The sequence below is a fragment of the Saccostrea cucullata genome, unplaced genomic scaffold (assembly GCF_032062105.1).
Source record: "Saccostrea cucullata isolate Sc308-1 unplaced genomic scaffold, CSIRO_AGI_Scuc_v1 ctg120, whole genome shotgun sequence".
In the NCBI taxonomy this organism is placed as follows: domain Eukaryota; kingdom Metazoa; phylum Mollusca; class Bivalvia; order Ostreida; family Ostreidae; genus Saccostrea; species Saccostrea cuccullata.
This window is the reverse complement of record NW_026937312.1, coordinates 230,773-252,102: the sequence shown is the minus strand read 5'-3', so window position 1 is coordinate 252,102 and position 21,330 is coordinate 230,773. Positions and strand designations below refer to the sequence as shown.

The following is a 21,330-nucleotide window of genomic DNA, read 5'->3' as shown; positions in this document are numbered from 1 at the left end:
GCAGCAATATACCTTCATCACCTGCATACGGAGCGTATATATCTCAGTTGATTCGATACGCAAGAGCATGCTCTTTGTATGAACAATTTCTAAAACGAGGTAAATTATTGACAGGCAAGTTGATGAAACAAGAATATCAGCAGTCCCGTTTAAAGCCATCATTTTGTAAGTTCTATGTTCGATACAATGACCTTGTCAGCAAATACAATTTATCATTGAGTCAAATGCTGACTGACGTTTTTCATACTAATTGTTAGTGCATTATTTATACACTGAATTGACGACGGATTTTCCGTTATTTCCCGATCATGACATGGAGCACACGGCGGGTGTGACCGGTCAGCAAGGAATGCGCACTCCTCCATGGCACCTGATCCCATCTCTGATGTTTCGGAGGTCCGTGTTTGCTCTGCTCCTATTTTGTATTGTTTTATGGACTTTGATATTGAATACTGTTCGTTATCTCCATATCCTTCCTTTGCTTCAGTTTAGAGATTTTCTAGAATGTGGAATATACTCCTTTTGTATCCACAAATATTGGTGTCGTATGCAGGTGATAATGGTGTATTAATTGTTACATAATACAAAAGTTGACGATCATAAATATACACTGTTCATCATGCAGTGTAGTTGTCAGTTTGTAATTGATAACTTCATCTATTACAACATCCAAAAATAAAACAGATGTGGTGGCGTTTATTAACTATTTAATGAGCGTATTGGTTAAAATCAATATTGCTAAACTGTCGTCAATATACAAAAATATCATTTTTTGGTATATGTCGAAGGATTTGACAAAATTCTGCTTCATATAAACGTAATTATAAGTTGACTAATAAAGGGGCATAATTACTTCCTATGTGAATTTCATTTGGATGTCTGTTGACAATACTTTAGAGAATTTGCGTCCAGAATCAGAATGATTTTTTAAAAATAAATTTATTTTCAAGATGTAAGATAAAAAAAAAAGATTCGATATTCTCAATTTCATTTTCATTTACAAGGAACAATAAGTTTAAACATCTATGAAATATCAAAATCCATTTATTTATTTTCTAATTTTTATTTTAATTTTCATAAACTTCTTTGATTTTTTGACATCCAATATTATATACAACTTTAACATTCATTAATGTAAATTTAGAATGATCTTTTTGAAGTACATACCTAGATGATTCGAAAAAGAAAAAAATTATAAGTAAATTAATATTTTGAAATAAATAAAAAGAAGCAATGGCTAAATAAACTTGTAATTGTGACTGAAAATCAGTAAGGTTTATAAGATTTCATTTGAGTGGGCTACAATAACCAAAAGAAAACTAGAAATAACAAAGAATTCGAGGCATTTCCATTTTCTGTGTAGTTGACCCATTGCTTTTTTCTTTGATAACATTTCGTGTTATCAAGTTTCAGTTAATAAATCACGGCTGATGGAATACTCAGTTGGCACAGGTGCTTTTCGTATGTCAAGCATGTGTAATATAAGTTTGTAATATCAGGAATGACTGGTTAAAAAAATTTAGGAGTTTGGACCGTAAAGCCTCCATATTTCATTATACACGACACTATCTTCATGCGACATTGCTAAATTAATCATCTGTTATTTTTAATATCCATTACCTGCTTTTGAATAAATCTAACGAGTAGTGTCCATCTATTCATTATCCTTTCGTACCAGCGTCAAGTGCACAAGAACTGTGGGGAAAAAATTAATTCTATAATTAGAATAGGAGCATTAACCTCTCGGAGTTACGTAATGGTGTGGTGTGGTAGTATGGGGGAATGAAGTGTATATCTTGCAGTGATGTAAAGTGCCTTGAACTATATCTTGTGAACTTTCTATATTAGACTGAAATAGAGACTACTCAGTATGTATTATTCATTTCTCATCTTGTATAGACGGGATTGATTTTCACGTTTTGTAAAAGGTAGGAAACATTCTAAATATTGTAATTTTCATCTAAACGTGGCATGGACTGCGTTTTTCGTGTCGTTTATGTTGTTATGTAATAGTATATAACCCTGCTTAATAATGAATTTAGAACAAATGTTAGGGAATACTGCCTCTCTTACCTTTGTCGCTGTTTTTTTTTCTGGTGAAGTACACTCGACACATTGACACTATGTAAGAAACCTGATTATTCGATTATTCGTAAAACCTTTGTAGGAGAAAGACCTATCGCTGAGAATAACTCTATTTTAATTTAATTTTTTTTTTTTCATTTTTAAAACAAATAAAAATGTAAACTTGACTGAAAAAAAGAATTGATCTATAACGCGGAAGAGAAAGAAATATAACAGATTCGCTTCTACGGGATATATCTTTCCTGTCGGTTGGTGCTTAGCACTGCTTGACTTGATAAATATTGATTGCACACATAAACAATAAGCTTTAAAAGGTTTTCTGAAGCCGTATTTACACCTGCTATTTTGCAGATCATATCAAGCTAATGACATAACGATTGTCACTTTATAGATCTACAATGAAATATGTAGATAACGAACAGTATTCGAGCTTAAAAGTCCATTCAACATTACAAATAGGAGCGGAGCAAATACGGACCGGTGGGATCAGGTGCCATGGAGGAGTGAGCATCCCCTGCCCACCGGTCACACTCGCTCCTTCTCATGATCGGGAAATAACGAAAAAAAATATAAAAAAAAAACTCAGGATGTAAATAATGGCCTAACAATCAATATGAAAAAAAGCCCAGTCAGCATTTGACTTAATGATAAATTGTATATGCTGACAAAGTCATTGTATCGTCCATAAAACTTACGAAATGATGGCTTTAAACGAAACTGCTGATATTCTTAGAATTTGTGTTTTCTATTTTGATATTTTAAGCAAATTAATAGTTCCATTTAAACATTTTTATCTGTGTTGTCTAACATATATACAATGACTTCTCTCTCACACTCGCCCTGTCTTTATATACGAAGGGTGATCAAAAAGTTCGCGAAATAATTGAATAACTTCCATCAAACAAATAAAATTAGGTTATAGTGTTCATATATTTTTAAAGTAGTCCTCTTTGATTTTTTAAAAAGCACATCTTCCACCGTTCTGCCCATGCACGAATCACGTGATCCAGGCGGTCACGTGACATACTCCATAGCATTCTGTTCATAGAAGCTACAATATTTTCCGACTCTTATATTTCTTATCATGTAAGTTATTTTTTTAATAACAAGAATAGTCTATTTGTCAGAAGTGGCCAAATCTAGGTAATAATATGGTTGGATAAAGATATCCTTTTCCAGAAGGAATATAGTGAACATCACAACCCTAGATAGAATGTTCTATCGTTAAAATGATATTGTCCTACGGACCCGGTTTAACGATAGAATTCGTTCCGTGTATTCGTAATGTAGCAGAAAGAAACACGGGCGATAACTCGCATAGTGCATTTACTAGGAACAATCTAGAGAGTTCCGAATGTAAACATTTGAATCGAGAAAAAAACGTTGAGAAAATTAATTGGTTTTTCGTATTTATATGGATTATTTTTGGGGATAAAAGGCATAAGCAATCTCAAGAAGGTTTGTTTTGATTATTTTGGTAGTTATTCCCAGTGCAAATCATTTTATATTCTTCAAAATCGTATCGGAGCGGATCCGCTCCGATTTGCTACATTGCAAGTATATGGGACGTATTCTAACTGTGGTGAGGGCCCGTACCGAGACACAGTTAGATTATTCTAACTATCACAACCCGAGTCCTCTGTCTTAGGAACGTCGTTTAACCAATATGGATATAGTATTGGCGCCTTCTTTTTGTCATATTTCATATGCTTAAAGTCCAAAGTAACTTAAGGATATTTTAGGGCCTCAATAGATATATTATTGTTAAGAAATTCAACTATTTTATTAGATGTAACTTAGCAATCTTTTATAACAAATTGCCCAACAAAGGACACATATCCTCTCCAGCTTGCCTTCACTTGGCAATAAAATAAACGTCATTTTAAACCATCTCCTTCCTTTGCTAAAGCAATTAATCCAATTTATGAATGAACCTCTGGAAAGTCTTTTGTCTTCTTAAAAACGTGAACAAATCATTATATGGAACTGCTAGGGAATTCCCAAGTTATACGTTAAACTTTAAACCCGTTTGTTGCTCGAGTAAGACTATGGCAACGATTTTTTGTCACAAGTCACCTACATACTGACGTCATTTTCATATTATGACGTCAAAAAAAAATTGGAGAAAAAACATTTCTAGTCATATTCTATTCATTGAACATGTACATGGCTTTATTATGTGTGCCGAATTTCATTCTGATCTGAATTGTGGTTTTTAATCAATATAGAGATAGATAGCCAATTTTCTGATAACCACTCGTATATTAACAACAATCAATCTCAGAACTCCAGTAAACAAAACAAACTGTGAACAGGGTAAAAGAAAACAGATCCCTGAAAATACCACGGATGGGATCAGGTTGAAGAGATTAAGACACAACGATCTAATTATCTGAAGAGTAAAGCTTTGTTTCTTTAAAAATATATAAAAATAAATTTAGCATAACAACAAATATTTTTTAATGAATCTTAAAATCATATTAAAAAAATTGTAAAGGTCAGTTTCTTTTAATATATTAAAATAAATATTTAAAAATCTTTTTTCAACAATTTTCATAGAAAACTATTGTCCATGTTATAACTAACTATTATATCTTCTTAAAAATCTTTTTAAAAAATGTGAATGCAGTTATTTTTAATCTAAAAAAATGCACTGAGGAGTGAAATTATTAGAAAAAATGTCCTTGATGGCAGAAAATTGAAAAAAGTTTTGCCAGGGTCTTTAGATCATATCTTCAGAAGAGGGGATTGAATGAATAATTGAAAAGTTCCCAGTATTTAAAATCTAAATTTAAATACACCATCAGATATTTAATCTATCCATAACCATTACCAAAAAAAAAAAAAACAAGAGTTTATAAGTAAAAATTTTATATTAGTGTTTCTTTCACAATATTAATTTTATGTATGCCTCCTCTAAAAACATATGCATAAAATGTTTTTATCTTAATTTCCAATGCATATATCTTTATTGGAAATTAAACAGAAATAAATACTAACGAAAGATATTCTTGTAACACAAATATAGGGGTAACTTATTACAAAATAAAAGAAACGACTTTCAATCGTAAGTAAAGTTGTTTATTTATAACGAAAGCTTACTACATTGTAGTACTTATGACTATTTATCCCTATAAAATTAATTATCATATAAAAATATTCTGATATTTTGTTTATTTTGTCAGTGAACGTTGTCGTTATTCTACACAAAAAGTCAAAGCACTCTTCGAATGTTGGTACAGCTACTAACTCCAATAAATTAATTAGAATTAATTAGAATATGTAAAATTTTATGACAGGCTTTGAGGCTTACTGCGTAAAAAAGCAGTAGTGAGAAGGATATGGAGAACTTTGGTGTTTTTAGGATGAAATTGTGTCAACGTTTTGACACTTAAAAGGAATGTTTTATGAAAAGGTTTTTTTTATATAAATAGTTGAAAAGTTCGTCTTTATTTTACCTAAAAGCATGTTGAAATGTTGAAAAATATTTATGGAAATTGCGATGTATTTTTTTTTTATAACTTAATCAGCAAATAGATTGACGTTGATTATATCTCTTGACGTAATTTATATGATAAAACATTGTCATTAAAGTTTATTAAAAGAAGAAATGCTTTAGGAAATCTTGATATATTAAGCGCAAATAAGTGACATTAAGAGAGAAAAAAATCTCATTTAGTGAGATTTTGATATAAACAATGGTAAAAATAAACTTTTGTTGATCTTATAAATTTATTTTGAAGTTTGCAAAATACCAATACATTTATTAACTAGTTACAAGAGTAATCATATACGTGTGTAATTAGTCTGAATAGATACAAGATTCAACTGAATATTTTGTCTGCAGCTTTACAATTTTATCAATTATTCAGTGGAACACATTGTCTATATTTTGAAAATATTTTATTGAGTACATAGCAGTGGTGTTTATTTCTTGCAAATACATTATAAGATTCATAAAAGTAACCATTAAGTGAACTTGTGACATTCTTTATACTTCATTTGACGTTTGGTACATTTCTAGTTTAGCAAATCGTGAAGAAAAATTAACATATCGTGTAAACATGAAAAATGAAATACGTAATTCTTAAGTCCTGAAGGGAATGAGCGAATCGTTAATATCATTTAACAATTCAACAAAGTACTAGTTTCCTACGAAAATTTGAAACAATTTAAATTTTGGGTTTAATGGGTTAGAATTTTACGCCGAATTGTTACATGCAGAATAATAAGAAAAAAAGCTCATAAATAAATGAAAAATAATAAAATTTGCAAGAAAACGCAAATAAAGAAAACAGACCATCTCGGAAAAGATAAATAAATGCACAAATTTTAAGTGTCCTCAAGCATCATACACCTATTTCATGGTGACAAGGGAAACAGCCTTTCTTCTTTATTTTTACAGGATTTTGATGATTTATTTATTATTAATATATTAATTTGAAATTTAAAAAAACATAACATGTGTGCATCAAATTCTACAATATTTGTTTCGCATGCTGTACAGAACATACTTTTATTTTTAAAAGTCACTTTGTGTGTCTGAAGATTATTATGACCAAATCCGTCTATTCCTAAAACTTACAATTGCCAACAAAGGAATATATTACTACATGTAGTATTCTTCATCATAAAAAGTTTCAGTCTTGTATTTCATGTGTTATATTTCAAGTTGAAATCTGCATTTCCTACAAATACACGTTTTCAAAATGTCTTTTTCCAAACATTTTTATTTCAAACAAACCTTGCAGTGTATATTAAACATCTAAAACAAAATCATCTTATGTTTTTGCTCTTCTTCTTTCAAATATTGTTTCACATGACACGTCATTACTCGTGATATCAATAAAGTTGAAAATGATCTCTCATTCGGCAATATAACTTCACTTTAATTATGAATTCTGTCGGAGATAATAGGACATCGTGCTTAATACGAAAAAGAAAATCGGAACATTTTGTCAAAACAAAATTAAATATTTTAGAAATATATTAAAGATATATATTTCAAAAGAACTTAATTAACTTGCACTCGAGGCTCACTATCTAAAGATGAAATTCTTCAAAGTCCCATTTCAGTAAATGAAGTTTTCAACATTCCATTCAAATTAATTAATTCAAAGGTGAGTGTGATCTACCCTATCTATATTGGATTCCTAAACTTCATGAAAATCCTTACAAACTGAGATGCATTAACGCTCTACTAAGCACCTTCACTTACACCTTACAATAACATTAACTGCTGTTAAGAAAGAACCTTAGACCTTGTTTTACAGCAATACTCTAGAAGTTATGAAAATCGGATGTTGGATCTCAAAAGCTCCAAAGAAGATTTTAAAAATCTTAAATTGCCAAATGTTTCAAAAGACCGGAATATCAAAACATACGATTTCTCTGCACTTTATACAACCATTCCTTAGGATAAATTAAAAACGAAGTGTTCTGATGTCATAAACAACTACTTCTTCTTAAAAAATCCTTTATGTGAAAAAAATATCGAAGAAGCAATTGCATTTTACAACAAATTCCTCTTAAAAGAAAATGATATTCTTGGGTGTTCACTATACACACAATGCATATTTTTCCTCTCATTTTTGCATTCATGTATTATAATTGTATATTATATATATTTCATTTATATTTGTTAAAAGGTCCGATGGGCCGGGTGTTTGAAAATTAATTGTATTAAATGTTTCTCATTGTATTGTATTATAACACATGTCACTATAATAAACGATTTACTTACGTACTTACTTTCTTACAAATTGCAAATTCAAAATATAATTATCTTACTCTGAGTTCACTTATTTAAAGAAACGAAATTGAAATACTATTTGAGCATAATTGGGCTAAAAATGCAATAATGCTTGTACTTTTGATTTAAACATGTGGATATCATAGCATGACGGAATGTTTTGACATGCTTTTAAAAACATACAATTTTTTGAAAATTATTTTTGGAATGATACCCCTGAAGTTATCTGACTTAGGCTATGTAGAACAATTTCGAAAAATAATTATTTCAAATTCCTAACATTCTCAATAGTGCAGAAAAAAATAAGGTAAAAAAGAAGTATGCTTCAAAAATATCTCCATTGAGATCCTTCCTTGAGATCGTTCTAATACTCATTTGAAATTTAAATACCGCAGTTAAGTTTGAAAAGTTCATCTTTGGTAAGAAAATTAAAAAATTGAAACGGCACAGATTAGTTCGTAAAGTTCACCTTAAAGTAAATAGAGTGAATTTAAAAATCAAATTTTAGTTGACATAGTTCATCTTCGGTGAAGTTATTGTAAACATTGTAAAGTTGATCTTAGGACAGATAATTCTAAATGAGGGGATTTGAAAGTTTAGCAACGCAGTGCTCTATTCTTACAATATATCTACATTATTAAAATTGTTAAACTTTAATTACATCAGGTTACATAATAAAGTTTAAACATGCCAGAATACAGATTCAATTAAAAAAACTTAGAAAAGGAGAACACGATCCTATTGATAAAATGCGAACAGCATGACAGACATATTTGCATGCATTAATATGTTTGACAGCACAGGGTATGCATATAAACAGAGGCATTAGGTAGTAGAGGATCAAATTTATATCAAGGTACAGCTCAGTACAGGTAAGTATAAACGTGCTTAAAGATGCTTATTTGATAATGAATCTTATTGTGTTTGTAAGATACTAAGAGGTGTCAACTGATTTTAAAAATGTATACAAACTTGCAACACAATCCGTTCTTGTCTTCTATAAAACTTTTGGTTATATGCTTATTCCATCTTTGCACCTGATCCCAACTTAAGAGCTTACAAGGATCCGTGATTTGTCTCTTTCACAAATTTGTTTTTCTTTTTTTTTTTTTTTTTTTTTAATTTTTAGATTTATCACTGTTTTTCTATTATTTTAAAAACGTTATTCATATAAACTGAAATTTTATTGTTGCAATACATATTCTTTCGTAATTTTCGATTATAAAAGCTTATTTTAAGACAAACCAATGGTCGAGTTTAAAATGAAACTGATTATATAAAATTATTATATTTCTGTCTACAACAATATATTGACCGGTTTTATGCACCTTTAGGCATGTTAAGTGTACTTGCAACTGCTGAATTGTATATGGAGGCAAAACATAAGCTAAATTACCTAATTATGGTAATAATAATCAAACATGTAGATATTTCCATACTCCAATACGACCACATATATATTGCTTAGGATTTTTTTTTATAATTAATCACGAGTCACAAAATTAAAACGCACTGTATTTCAATAGTGTAGCTATCAATATATAATCAACGACTTCATCAATGTTTTTCGATATTTTGCATCTTAACCAATTATAGCTGTTTCAGGAGAAATTAAGAAGTTTGTATGAATTTTTGTTCCCCTTTAAGAACCTCTCCGAATCACAAGTGAATCTACATTACATGGTAGCGTGTCTGAAATATATTTAGATAATAAAGAGTATTCAAACTCAAAAGTTCATTAAACAATACAATTTGGTTTTAAATTGGGGACCTCTACGACAACAGAAGTGGGATCAGGTACCATCTAGGAGTGAGAATCCCCTGCCGACCAGTCAGAACCGCCGCATTCTCCTTGTCATGGTCGAGAAATGACGAAATATTCCGTTTAGTTAATAAATAATGGTCTAACAACATTAGTATGAAAAACGTCAGTCAGCATGTGATTTTATGATAGATTATTTTGCTGATTAAGGTCATTGTATCGAGCATAGAACTTATGAAAGATGACTTTAAAGGAGATTGCTGACGTTCTTGCTTCATCGACTCGATTTTCAATAACCTACCTCGTTTCAGAAATTGTTCATAGGTAGGGCTCTTAAGTATTGAATCAACTGCGGGATATAAACCCGTTAAAATATTGTTAACTTTGGATTTCCTCTTTTGAGACACTTTCCCATTATGTTTTCTATTGCCTCTGAGACACTTAGCTGACCTGATGTTATCACTGTTTTCCTAGTGTTTTATGCAACGTTCGTCGGTCATTTTCAGTTTTTTTTTCTTCAACTGAACCAATTCTCTTTTTATAGATTCTAGAGGTTCAGGCAAACGGAAATTTTGCAAATAATATTCTTCGCCTTTCTGGCGACTGAGGAGCAAGCCAAAACTTCAAAAATTAGATTGATGGTACGTTGAAAGAATCTTCTTCTCTGCTTCTGATACACAAGCAGCCAAATTATTGGCATGCATATAAGCAGTAACTCTTTTATCCCATTTGTGAACATCAAGGTCTATTGTTCAAGCTTAGAGGTAAATTGAAAATGCATTGCATTTTCATAATGATTTCTATATACATAGATATTTAGTTGGTACACTATTTACATTGTTATATGAAACACTTGTTCGTCTACTAAAATTCTGCAAATTATGGTCCTGGATTCCGGGTTTGTGCTCTTTGGTGCACCTTAGTTCTTTGTTTAGTTTAAATGCGTTATATATTATAAAAGATTCAGTCGCGGACACTAGCACAGGCAAACTTTTTCATGCTGATAATGGGTGTCCAACCTTTTTACCTAAATTGTAAAATACATGATCTTAGAATTCATGGTTCACGCTTATTCTTATTCAGCAATCAGTTTTGTTATAAAGTGTGCTATGAATTATATTTAACAAGGTGAAAACATTCTAATTGCTTTAAGATGATCTATCGATGAGACCCTACTTGCAGTACAACCCTCGTATGTAAAATTCAGTACATTTTCTCCTAATGTGTACGCTCATTTTTCTTACTGAAACTTTTGTATTAACGTTGGAATTAAACGAAGGCACACTTTCGCCAAATTCATTCAAATAGTAATCGTTTAGAATATCTTGCACATTGAATAAACTACTCTTTATCTCTACGACACTCTCCTAGTGCAAAACAGTTCACTCAGTGCCCTCTTTCATGACTGCTTTTGATCATTGTCTCTTAGATAACATTGAATAATATTCACTGGATTTTTTTTCAACATTTATATTACTTCTTTCACCAACAAAAAAAAAAAATCAATGAAAATATATGCACAATTTTTTATTGATTCATAATATTCTTTTCATTGTATTCGTTTAACTGTTTGGAGATTCAAAATTCAAGAATATTAGAAAGAAAGAGTCTTTGATATTAAAGAAACATTTTTACAGTTTAACTTTTTTCGATTTTCTACCGAACAAGCAAACTCAGAGAACTAGTGTTTTTCCCTGCTTCAGATGTCATTGTACTTGGTTTGCAATTATTCATGGAATATTACTGACTTTTTGCGTCGATCTCCTTCATTTTCTAGATGAAGGTCAAGAAGTAAAAAATGCTATACATTACTCAAAGATGTTATAAATATGTAAAAATAAAAAAGTTCTTTTTTTCTCTCATTTAAACGGTATATCTGTTTCAAATGTAAACACAAAATTTTAAAAGATGTTTAATTTTTTTGGCCAGGTCACGGGGTCAAAAGCAGGCAATATACAAAAGAGACCTTGAAATGGCAAATGTAAATGTCAAAAATAGATAACGTATCTGACAGTTGTCTACCTTGGTTTAAATTGATCGTGCAAAGAGCGTGACCGGAGACCACCATAGAAGAGCCGTATACAGGGGATATCGGAATATTGCTAAAGAAGGAAAACCTGACGGTTTAGAAGCTGATCATAAAGTTTTTCAGACAAATGAGCTGTTAGCTTGCATCGTCTATTCTCAGTAAACATCCAAATATGAAAGAGATGTTGCAGACTATTTGGTGTCATTTATCCAGTTCAATGGGATTTATATCGAGCTCGATTCGACTTATAAATTATGCATAAAATATGGCGATAACGAATTTATCATCTTTATAAAGCTTAAAATTCCGTTAACAAGAAAAAAAAATTGGAAGCATAGTAAACATATGCTAAATGAAAATTCCAAAAATAACAAATGTGGGATCAGGTGACATATACAAGTAAGCATCTCTTGTCGACCGGTCCAACCTGCCGTGTGCTCTTTGTCACGATCGGGTAGTTAAAAAACCATAGCCAAATCAGTGAGTAAACGATGGATTAACAATTTGTATGATAAAAAATGTCGGCATACGACTTCATGATAGATTTTATTTGCTTAATAAATCATAAAAAGGATCATAAAATTTGCTAATTGTTGACTTTCAATGAGACTTGATATCTTCGTTTTATGAACTTGTTTTTCAAAATCTTGCCTTTCTTACAATTTATTTATATATAGGACATGATCTTTCGTATCTAGTCTAATTAGAGACATAAACTCTTTATGAAGTAATAAGGGTATATTGCAACATAAAAAAGGAAGTTGACAATAAAGAGGTACGTTCCAGTCATTACGCTTTTCATAAAATTTTGCTGTTAGTTTTCTTTTTACTCGGATAAAATATTCAAACATTAAAGAGATTCTCAGAAAGTGTAATATCTTTTATTACAAGTACAAACTGATATATCGAAATATGAATCGAAGGAACTATTGATAATTTGTAATGAATCTTCGTCTTACATTTATTTAAATGCCGAGTTGAAGGCCATGGCGAACCTTTTTCTTCTTCTCGTGTATAAGGCTATGTAAGATTTGTGCCTCTTTTGATGACCAAAGGTTTCAAGATGAAAAATAATCACTCGAGACTCCGTTTTTGACTTGAACTAATTTGCATGTTTTGCACTGACAAGTTATTTTTAGTTCTTTTTCATTTTCATTTTTCACTCTCAACCTTTCTTCGCATTTTAAGACAAAAAATGTTTCTTTATCTTTCTACAGATAATTGTACACAATCTTTCTGATTATTCATTTATGCCAAATATGTCACCAATACCCTAAAAGGGCGAATTCTTGGAATCTAATGACATTAGAATTTGTAAGGTATTTTTAACGCAATTTTTAAGCATTTTCAATAAAGTGTCCAACTTCTTCAGTAGAAAGTTATTGTATCAAAAGAGGTGCCCGCATATATATACATTTGTTTGCTGTTTAGCATAGCTATTTGTGTATCATTATCTATATATTGTTATTTGTTTCATTAATCTTGTAAGCACTTAAAGGTGACATGTTAACAATGATGATTGTGCGACTGATTTATAGTCTTACAAAAATTTCATTTCTATTTCAGCTATGAAACGAAATATTCTCCAAATTTACTGCAATGGATTTCGATGGCATCCGTTTCGCAGTCAGTCCTCGTCTACCGTTTACGCTTCCAAAGAATCCACCGACTCTATTCGATCAAAGACATTGACAGATGTACCAGGTCCACGAGGGGTGTACAACATTCCCTTCATCGGAAACGCCTTACAGTTTTATCCATACAGTAAGTACAGAGGCATTGTAAGTTGCATGCATGTACATTTAAAATTACTAGTGAATTATGACATATTGGTAGTAAAATGCTCTTATGTTAAACATGATGTGACAAAAAAATGTTTACTCAGTTGAACTTGAGGAAGAAAATCATGAATGCTTTGTCGTAATTCTAGTATTTGATGATTTGTGCAAGGATTTAGGCTAGAAAGGACTAGTTAAAACGTATAAGTAAATGAATCAATTGTTTAAGTGAAGAAAAGTAGATGACTAAAATTGATGCTCAATTTGGGTACACTCAGAGAGAAATGCGAATGAGATATGTCCTTAACCGAGTAATTTGTAATAAATGGTGACAGCGTCTAAGTTAATTCAGTGGAATGTGTATATAGTCAAACTGTTTAAGGAATCACTGTCAAGTTTTGAGAGTATGCTAGGGCATCAACAATAGTGGGAAACATGGGATAATTTGCATAACGGGCGAAGCCCGTTATGCTTAAATTATCCCATGTTTCCCACTATTGTTGATGTCCCTGGCATACTCTCAAAACTAGACAGTGATTCCTTATATTTCCATTTTATTGTGAAATAAAATTGTAGACTTAGACAATAAGAATGTAGACTAATCGATTTAAATTACACGAGGACTTCCATGCTAATTTCAATAGTCCTCGCCAACTGACGTCAAACACAAAGGCAGGCGCACGAGATTTACATGCCTATTTGGCTTCCTTTGCGTCAGACACAGAGACAGATGCGCACGAGATTTGCATGCGTATTAGGCCTACTTAGCTGCTGACCTATCGACCTGCCTAATTTACATTCCGGCAGAATTATCAGGAAATCAACTCCGCTTACTTTCAAAGGGTTATTATAGAGAAAAAATTTAGAAATGGAAATATATACTAATTAAGGAATTTACTAAAAGTTATATCGATTTTGCCTTAGCAATTACGTCATGAAACCAGATCATCTGGATTTGACATATAATTTGAGAAAAATATGTCTTTTCTAAATAATATATATTATGTTGTCAATTCTGACATATTGTGGCATGCAAAGTTATATTTCAGTGAAAAAGAAAGATACTCATCTGTTCTTTCGAGAACTCAACAAACGCTATGGTAAACTCGTAAGGATACGCCTCGGATCTAAGAACTGCCTTTTGTTGTTTGACCCAACGTTAATAGGTGAGGCTATGGCACAAGAGGGAATCTATCCGGAACGATATCCTATTCCAGTGATGGAGGCTTACGTGAAAAACACAACGAGATCCCTCTTTAGCCAACAGTATGTCCACGCTAAGTCCTGTAGTGTCGATTTTTTTGCATTAGTCTTTCATTTTGATCTAACTGAAGTTTATCTATGTTATAAGAAAAGGTCAAGAGTGGCAGAGCATACGAAGTCCTGCACAACAAAGTATAAAACCAGCTGTCATAAAAAGTTACTTAGGCCAACAAATCCAGTGCGCAGAGGAACTGGCCATGTGGCTTGGTAAACATGGAGACAATAACCCGAATGTCAAAGACATGTTCATGAGATATTCGGCCGATGGTAATTATTATGGGAACTTTTTTTAATCATCCGATTTAGTACACTTAATAAATTTTATACTGGTCAAAAACATTAATAATTAGCCTAATTATAAAATTTCAATTGAATTAGCAAATTCAGTAGTGGCCTTCGACAAAAAGATTGGTTTTCTTAGGAGTCTGGACCACCCTGATCCTGAACTGGAACTCTTTCTACACAGCATCTCTCGGTTCATGGAGGCCATAGGTGACAGCTTATTTACAGTTCCGTGGTTTAAGTTCTGGCGAACGAAAGTGTACGTGGATTTTGAGACAGCAGCTGATACAGTTTATAGGTAAAATTAAACAAACATACAACATCTGATCTCCATCTTCGGCCAACATTCTTTTGAAAAACATTATTTTTGTTTTAGAATAAGTCAAAAGTACATTGATGAGGCAAGACGAGAATTAGCCCGCCGAGAAGGAAGCCATCATCTGGACGGAAATGAAGGTGACCTGACAATTCTAAAATCTCTTCTACAAAATGAACGGATGCCCGATTCGTGTCTTGTAACTCTGATGTCAGCGCTTTTGTATGGCGGGGTGGAACAGGTACATTTACGTTGTGTCAAGAGGTCTGTCATGATTAGTTAATCTGACCATGTATAGTAAAAGTATTATATATTCTTTTAACTTTAATTACCCCCATTTGAAAAGTGGCATATGTAGTAATAGCCGTTCCGTTCGTAACACTTGGAAAGCCAGGCCTTCTCCGAAGCTCCTTCTATACAAATTAAATTTGGTTTGACAGAACTTTCACGAAATCCTAGTGGCAATGCACTGGCATTGTACACATCTTATTTTAGTTTCGATAACTCACATATCTGGGGTTCAATTTCCTAGAGCAGAACATGGACACTGCCATTCTTTCTATGGTGGTACCTTCCTCTTATTACAACTACTCCTTTACCACTAAATAAAATTTTTGATTGTTTATTTGAATAAATGAATTTATAGACATAGACATAGAAAAGACATATTATATATATAAAAAAAGGCTTTATGTCTTGAAGGACAGGGTCATCTAGCAAGAAAAAATAATTGGAGTTTTCTTTCTTTAAACTTTATTTTTACTTTTATGAAAAGGTTTCCCAGTCGTTAATGTGGATGTTCTGGTTGCTAGGGAAGTCCCCAGACAAACAACAGATTCTTTATAATGAGATTTCGAACCTAGGGGATTCCCCTCTTACGGCAGCTCAGCTTGGACACTTGCCATATCTGAAAGCTTGTGTCAAAGAAACATTCAGGTATTATATTAAATTTGTATCGTGACAAGTGAATTATTTTTCTCCCACGGCATAATGTTTAAAAAAAAAATCAAAACGTCCCTCCAGTTTTTTGCTCACTGATTTGTTTGTTTTGTCTTGTTTTTAAAAAGAATTGTCCCTCCAATAGCAACTGGAATCGCAAGAAAACTGCAACATGATACAGAAATTGGGGGATACAACATACCTAAAGGAGTACGTATCTGGTATAATGTTTTGTCATTTGATTACTAATCTATAATATCTTTTTTTCAAAGTAAAATATTTCTTTTCTTGATGATGACACTAGCAGGCCTATGATACAAACACTAAAAAATATACCTCAAGGTAGTAACTATAGTAAATTCTACTCTTTTTGCAGACCTTCATGTTTTTCTGCAACAACACACTATCATTGTCCGAAGAGCAGTTTGAAAACCCAGGAGAGTTTGTCCCAGAGCGGTGGATACAAGGGAAAAACGATTCCCAGAAACAGAGACTTATGGGACTGTGTGTCCTACCGTTTGGGTTAGGTAAAAGAAACTGCCTAGGTCGGCGGTTCGCTGAGCAAGAGATCCATCTGGCTGTTATAAAGGTACAGTACAATTAAAAGGTTACCTGAAATTAGGGCACGATTATAATGTATTACACTTAAACACCATTTATTTTTTTTAATCGTATACACTGTACAAGGAAATAAATACTAGTATAGTTTTTATCTATTCATCCTAGTTACAATCTCGCCATACATGCAATAGGCTTGTCAAAATAGCGCAAGAACTATCGATGCAATTTTGCAAGTCTATCAATGTTAGGCTAAACAAGAAAATGTTAACATCATATGAAAAAGATTCTATTCCTTACTGAAGTCCAAGAATTATATGATATTATAGCTAAAAGCATTCTTAAAGTCAAATAAATTAAAAGCATTATTGAGAAATCGATGTTGTATAGAGGCGGGTTCGGCCTCCTGTTATCATTGTAATCCTTGTTCTTAAAGAAGGCAGATATGTGATTCATTATATCTTATGAAATATATGAAAATAACAAACAGCAGCCAAGCTTTCAAAAGTCCATAAAGCAATTCAAATCAGGAGCAGAGCAAACACGGACCTCTAAAACATGAGAGGTGGGATCAGGTGCCATGGAGGTGTGAGCATCCCCTACCGACCGGTCACATCTGTCGTGTGCTGGGAAATAACGGAAAAATTCGTCGACAATTCAATGTGTCGTAAATGGTCCAACAATTAGTATGAAAACGTCAGTCAGCATTTGACTTAATGATAGATTGTATTGGTTGACAAGGTCATTGTATAGACCATAGAACTTACGAAGTGATGAATTTAAACGAGACTGCTGATACATGTATTCTTGTTTCATCAACTTGTTTGTCAGTAACTTACCTCAATTTAGAAATTATCCATACCTAGAGCATGCTGCTGTGTATCAAATCATCTGAGAGAAATAAACCCTGGGAATTTGACGATTGAAAAGTAAAAGTCATCACGTTGAGGAAATGATTCGATTTTTACAATCAGAATTTAGAGAGTAGTTATGGTTCTTAAAAATTGAAAACTCGTGCAATTTTTAAAGTCGAAATTTTCAAAATATGCATTTATATACATATATATCGAGCTTTCTCTTGCTTTGTAACTGTATGATTTTAAAAATAGCAAACTTTACATGAAGTTTGTTCTTAATGACCTACTTTAGACAGAATTCTTGACACACATTTTACAAGTATTTCATGAATTAACATTTTTGTCATTTATACGCTTAAGCTAAATTTAGATAACATAAATGGGGTTACGTTGTGGTTGCATGTCAAAAGATCAAGTTAATTTAAGAATTTAGTTCATTATTTTTTATTTCGAAAATTACCACACAAGTATAGGAAAAGTACTGTTTTAAATCGTGTAAATTTTATACAGAGCTTAGAGTGTGTATAAAACTCGCTTTAATCCATCTCAAAATTGCAAATATTTAACATCAATATAATTATAGATTATATCTCATCCTTTAACTTCGTTTGTAATTATTTTGCAAATATTTTCAGATTTTACAAAACTTTGAAGTGGAAGTTACTGACGACTGTCGTGATGCCCTTCCAAAGTATACAACGTTTGCTGTTCCTGATCGACCAATCAAATTTATTTTTAAAAAGCGATAACAATTTTTTTATTGCCCAAGCACCGGAACCTTTCAGTGCGGCCCCCCTTGATGTGACGTTTGTTTCATTATTCTTCGGTTGGTCGGTCACACATCGAGCTTCTCTGTCAGCCAGCATCACTCATCATATGACTGAACATGCATCGACAACCTCTAAGTTTACTGAGAACATCAAGTGCATCTGTTATTTATAGTTAATCAATCATCGTTATATTCAGTGCACAATACTCAATTGTTTACTAGTATTCTGATGTTTCTATGATAACATTAAGTTTTTGTTTGTGCAGATATTTTATGTTTTATTCTGAAAATATATTTGTTGATAATTTTCAAATAGAAAATGCATGATATGTATATGGATTTCATCTACATTAACTATTAAACAAATAACTGAGACTTTGTAGTTATGAATTTTGGAGAAAAAAAATTGTATGGGTTATACTGTATATTCTTCGATTATGGTGTGAACATTTTCCATTACCTGCTGATTTTCATTATCTGACGGATCAGTTTTAAATGTAAATTAAGTTTTAAAAAAAATTAAGCAAGTAGAAAGTTGACTTTTTTCCTAGCATATAGATGTATTACTATCCTTAGCTAGGATTCAGAAAACCGCCATCTAAATATAACTTACACATTTACATAGCATGTGTTTAAGAAATTAGAGTTCTCTAAATGGAAACACCTTTACATCAACATAAGATATATTTAAATGAATTCGTTTTTTCTTCAAAAATCATGGTAAAACCAATACACATACATATGTATTTCATATGTATAATACCGATTAAAGACATAATAATCTGTAAATTCCTTCAACTTACACAAGTTTTAATTCATTTTAAATCTTTAACCACATTCCAAATTAAAATCCACATGCAACTTGTATTTCTTTAAGATATTTGTCAACTATTGCTTCCAAGCAAATTAAAAAACTTCTACCGTGACATATATACGAGGGTTGTCCGGTAAAATCGTGGACAAGTTGTCTAGTTCGAAAAATAATCATCATTGCGTTCTGAAATTTTCACTACTTTTTAGTAGATATAATATGAATATACATACCAAATTTCAAGTAGATATATAACTAAATAAACGAATAATGAGATTTTATGTTATGTATTGTATCGTCTTACGGCGCACGGATGATAACGTCAAAGTGTCTAAAACAGCGTCATATTTCATCTTTGCTAAAAATAAAGTTGGATAAGTCCTACTTCACTTGAGGAATTTCATTGGTGCATATATTTGAGTCTCCATAAACAGTAGAGGAACAAATCTGACACACACATGCGATCTTCTGAAGATTTATTATTACGTTACGGACAGTATTCTCGCCATCATTCAACAAATAGACAATCTTATATCGACCGTCAACAGTCACAACGTCTTTTTTGCTATTACTATCGTATCAACATTGTTTACATTGCGATGTCGACGATATCGTCATGTAGAAACAATGACAATGTAGACGATGTAAACGCGATATCGTATCAACATTGTTTATATTGCGATGTCGACGATATCGTCATGTAGAAACAATAACAATGTAGACGATGTAAACGCGATATCGTATCAACATTGCGATGTCGACGTTGACGATGTCTTCATGTAGAAACAATTACAATGTAGACGATATAAACACGATATCGTATCAACATTGTTAACATTGCGATGTCGACGTTGACGATATTGTTATGTAGAAACAATAACAATGTAGACGATGTATTCACGATAACGTGTTTGTGCATTGCCACTTTCCCAATCACGAATTGATTGAGGGAACTGGACATGAATGGAAAATTAACCAAATGACTTGAAATTTTTAAAAAGACGACAAAATTGATTGTGGAATCGATTTAAGATCTTAAGTTTTTTCTAAATCTTAAATATTTGAAATTTTTATTTCGAATTAATACTTGTTTTCTTGTATATAACCTTGGTTTTTTTTACCATGCGCCGTAGGACCCTGCCATGTACACATTCAAGCATAGTAAAATCTCTATTTTTTTGTTGATATATTATCAAAAAGTTATGACGCAATTAAATATGATTAATAAACATTTACTGAAAATTTCAGCTTAGTGCGCCCTTTACTTTTTGAGAAAACGCTTTGTCCACGATTTTACCAGACAACCCTCGTAGAACATTTCAGCTGGCGTTATGATTTCATAAATACCGTATTATGAATTGTGCGGAAGATCACGCAATATTTGTATTCATATGAAGTAAAGTTTATTTATAAACTGCATGGAAAAAATTCGACACTTAGATTTATCGACGACGTATTAATTTTTAACAATAGTTACTTCAATTCATATGTCGACTCTAAGCCTATATATCTCAATAAACTTGAAATAAAAGATACCACAGAGTCTAACACATTTTTTTTTAAATTTCATATTTTACTAGAAAGAAAATTTCATAATAAACGTGATGGCTTCAACTTTTCGATCGTCAACATCCTTTACTTTTGTAGCATTATATCTATGCCGTTATCACTTGTTGCATATGCATGATGTTTATGTCTCCACGTTGATTCGATATGCAAGAGCAAGCTCTATGTACAAACAATTTGTAAGATGAGGCTAGCTACTGAAAAAAGAAATTGACGAAACAAGAATATCAATATTTTCTTTTGCACTTCAAAGTCAACAATTTAAATTGCAAGTTCTATGGTCAAAACAGTGACATTCTCAGCAAAAAACATTACATCAAATGTCTGACATTTTCCATATCAGTTGTTGGACCACTTTTAATACAGGGATTTGTATATAGATTTTTTTTGTTTCCCGATCATGACAAGGATGACATGTTGGGTGTGACCGGTCTGCAGGGGGTGCTCACTTCTCCATGACAGCTAATCCCATCTTTGGTGTTTTTAATATACTTTTCAAATTCCTAGGAATCATTTATAGCTTTAGGCTCAATTTTAAATTAAAATAGGATATGTAAATAACA

General features: G+C 31.9%; 1 protein-coding gene across 2 annotated transcripts; it reads left to right on the top strand.

Moving 5' to 3' along the window:
• Window positions 1–1,719: 1,719 nt before the first annotated feature.
• On the top strand, window positions 1,720–18,765 carry LOC134247884 (1,25-dihydroxyvitamin D(3) 24-hydroxylase, mitochondrial-like). 2 transcript variants are annotated; one of them, XM_062730282.1, is made up of 10 exons: window positions 1,720–1,928; window positions 13,195–13,392; window positions 14,456–14,672; window positions 14,758–14,936; window positions 15,048–15,249; window positions 15,328–15,508; window positions 16,043–16,203; window positions 16,335–16,416; window positions 16,583–16,795; window positions 18,257–18,765. In XM_062730282.1, the coding sequence occupies exons 2-10, from the start codon at window positions 13,197–13,199 to the stop codon at window positions 18,368–18,370; spliced, it is 1,545 nt and encodes a 514-aa protein (XP_062586266.1). In that variant the 5' UTR covers window positions 1,720–1,928; window positions 13,195–13,196; the 3' UTR covers window positions 18,371–18,765. The 2 variants fall into 2 exon arrangements, with proteins under 2 accessions (XP_062586266.1, XP_062586267.1); XM_062730283.1 differs by lacking the exon at window positions 1,720–1,928 and adding an exon at window positions 8,621–8,709.
• Window positions 18,766–21,330: the final 2,565 nt, after the last annotated feature.

Excerpts from the sequence above, each read along its gene's own strand:
- LOC134247884 (XM_062730282.1), top strand. The coding sequence starts at position 13,197 with ATGAAACGAAATATTCTCCAAATTTACTGCAATGGATTTCGATGGCAT. Across the intron at positions 16,204-16,334 it reads TGTGTCAAAGAAACATTCAG|AATTGTCCCTCCAATAGCAA; the intron begins GTATTATATTAA and ends GTTTTTAAAAAG. Across the intron at positions 16,796-18,256 it reads TCCATCTGGCTGTTATAAAG|ATTTTACAAAACTTTGAAGT; the intron begins GTACAGTACAAT and ends AAATATTTTCAG.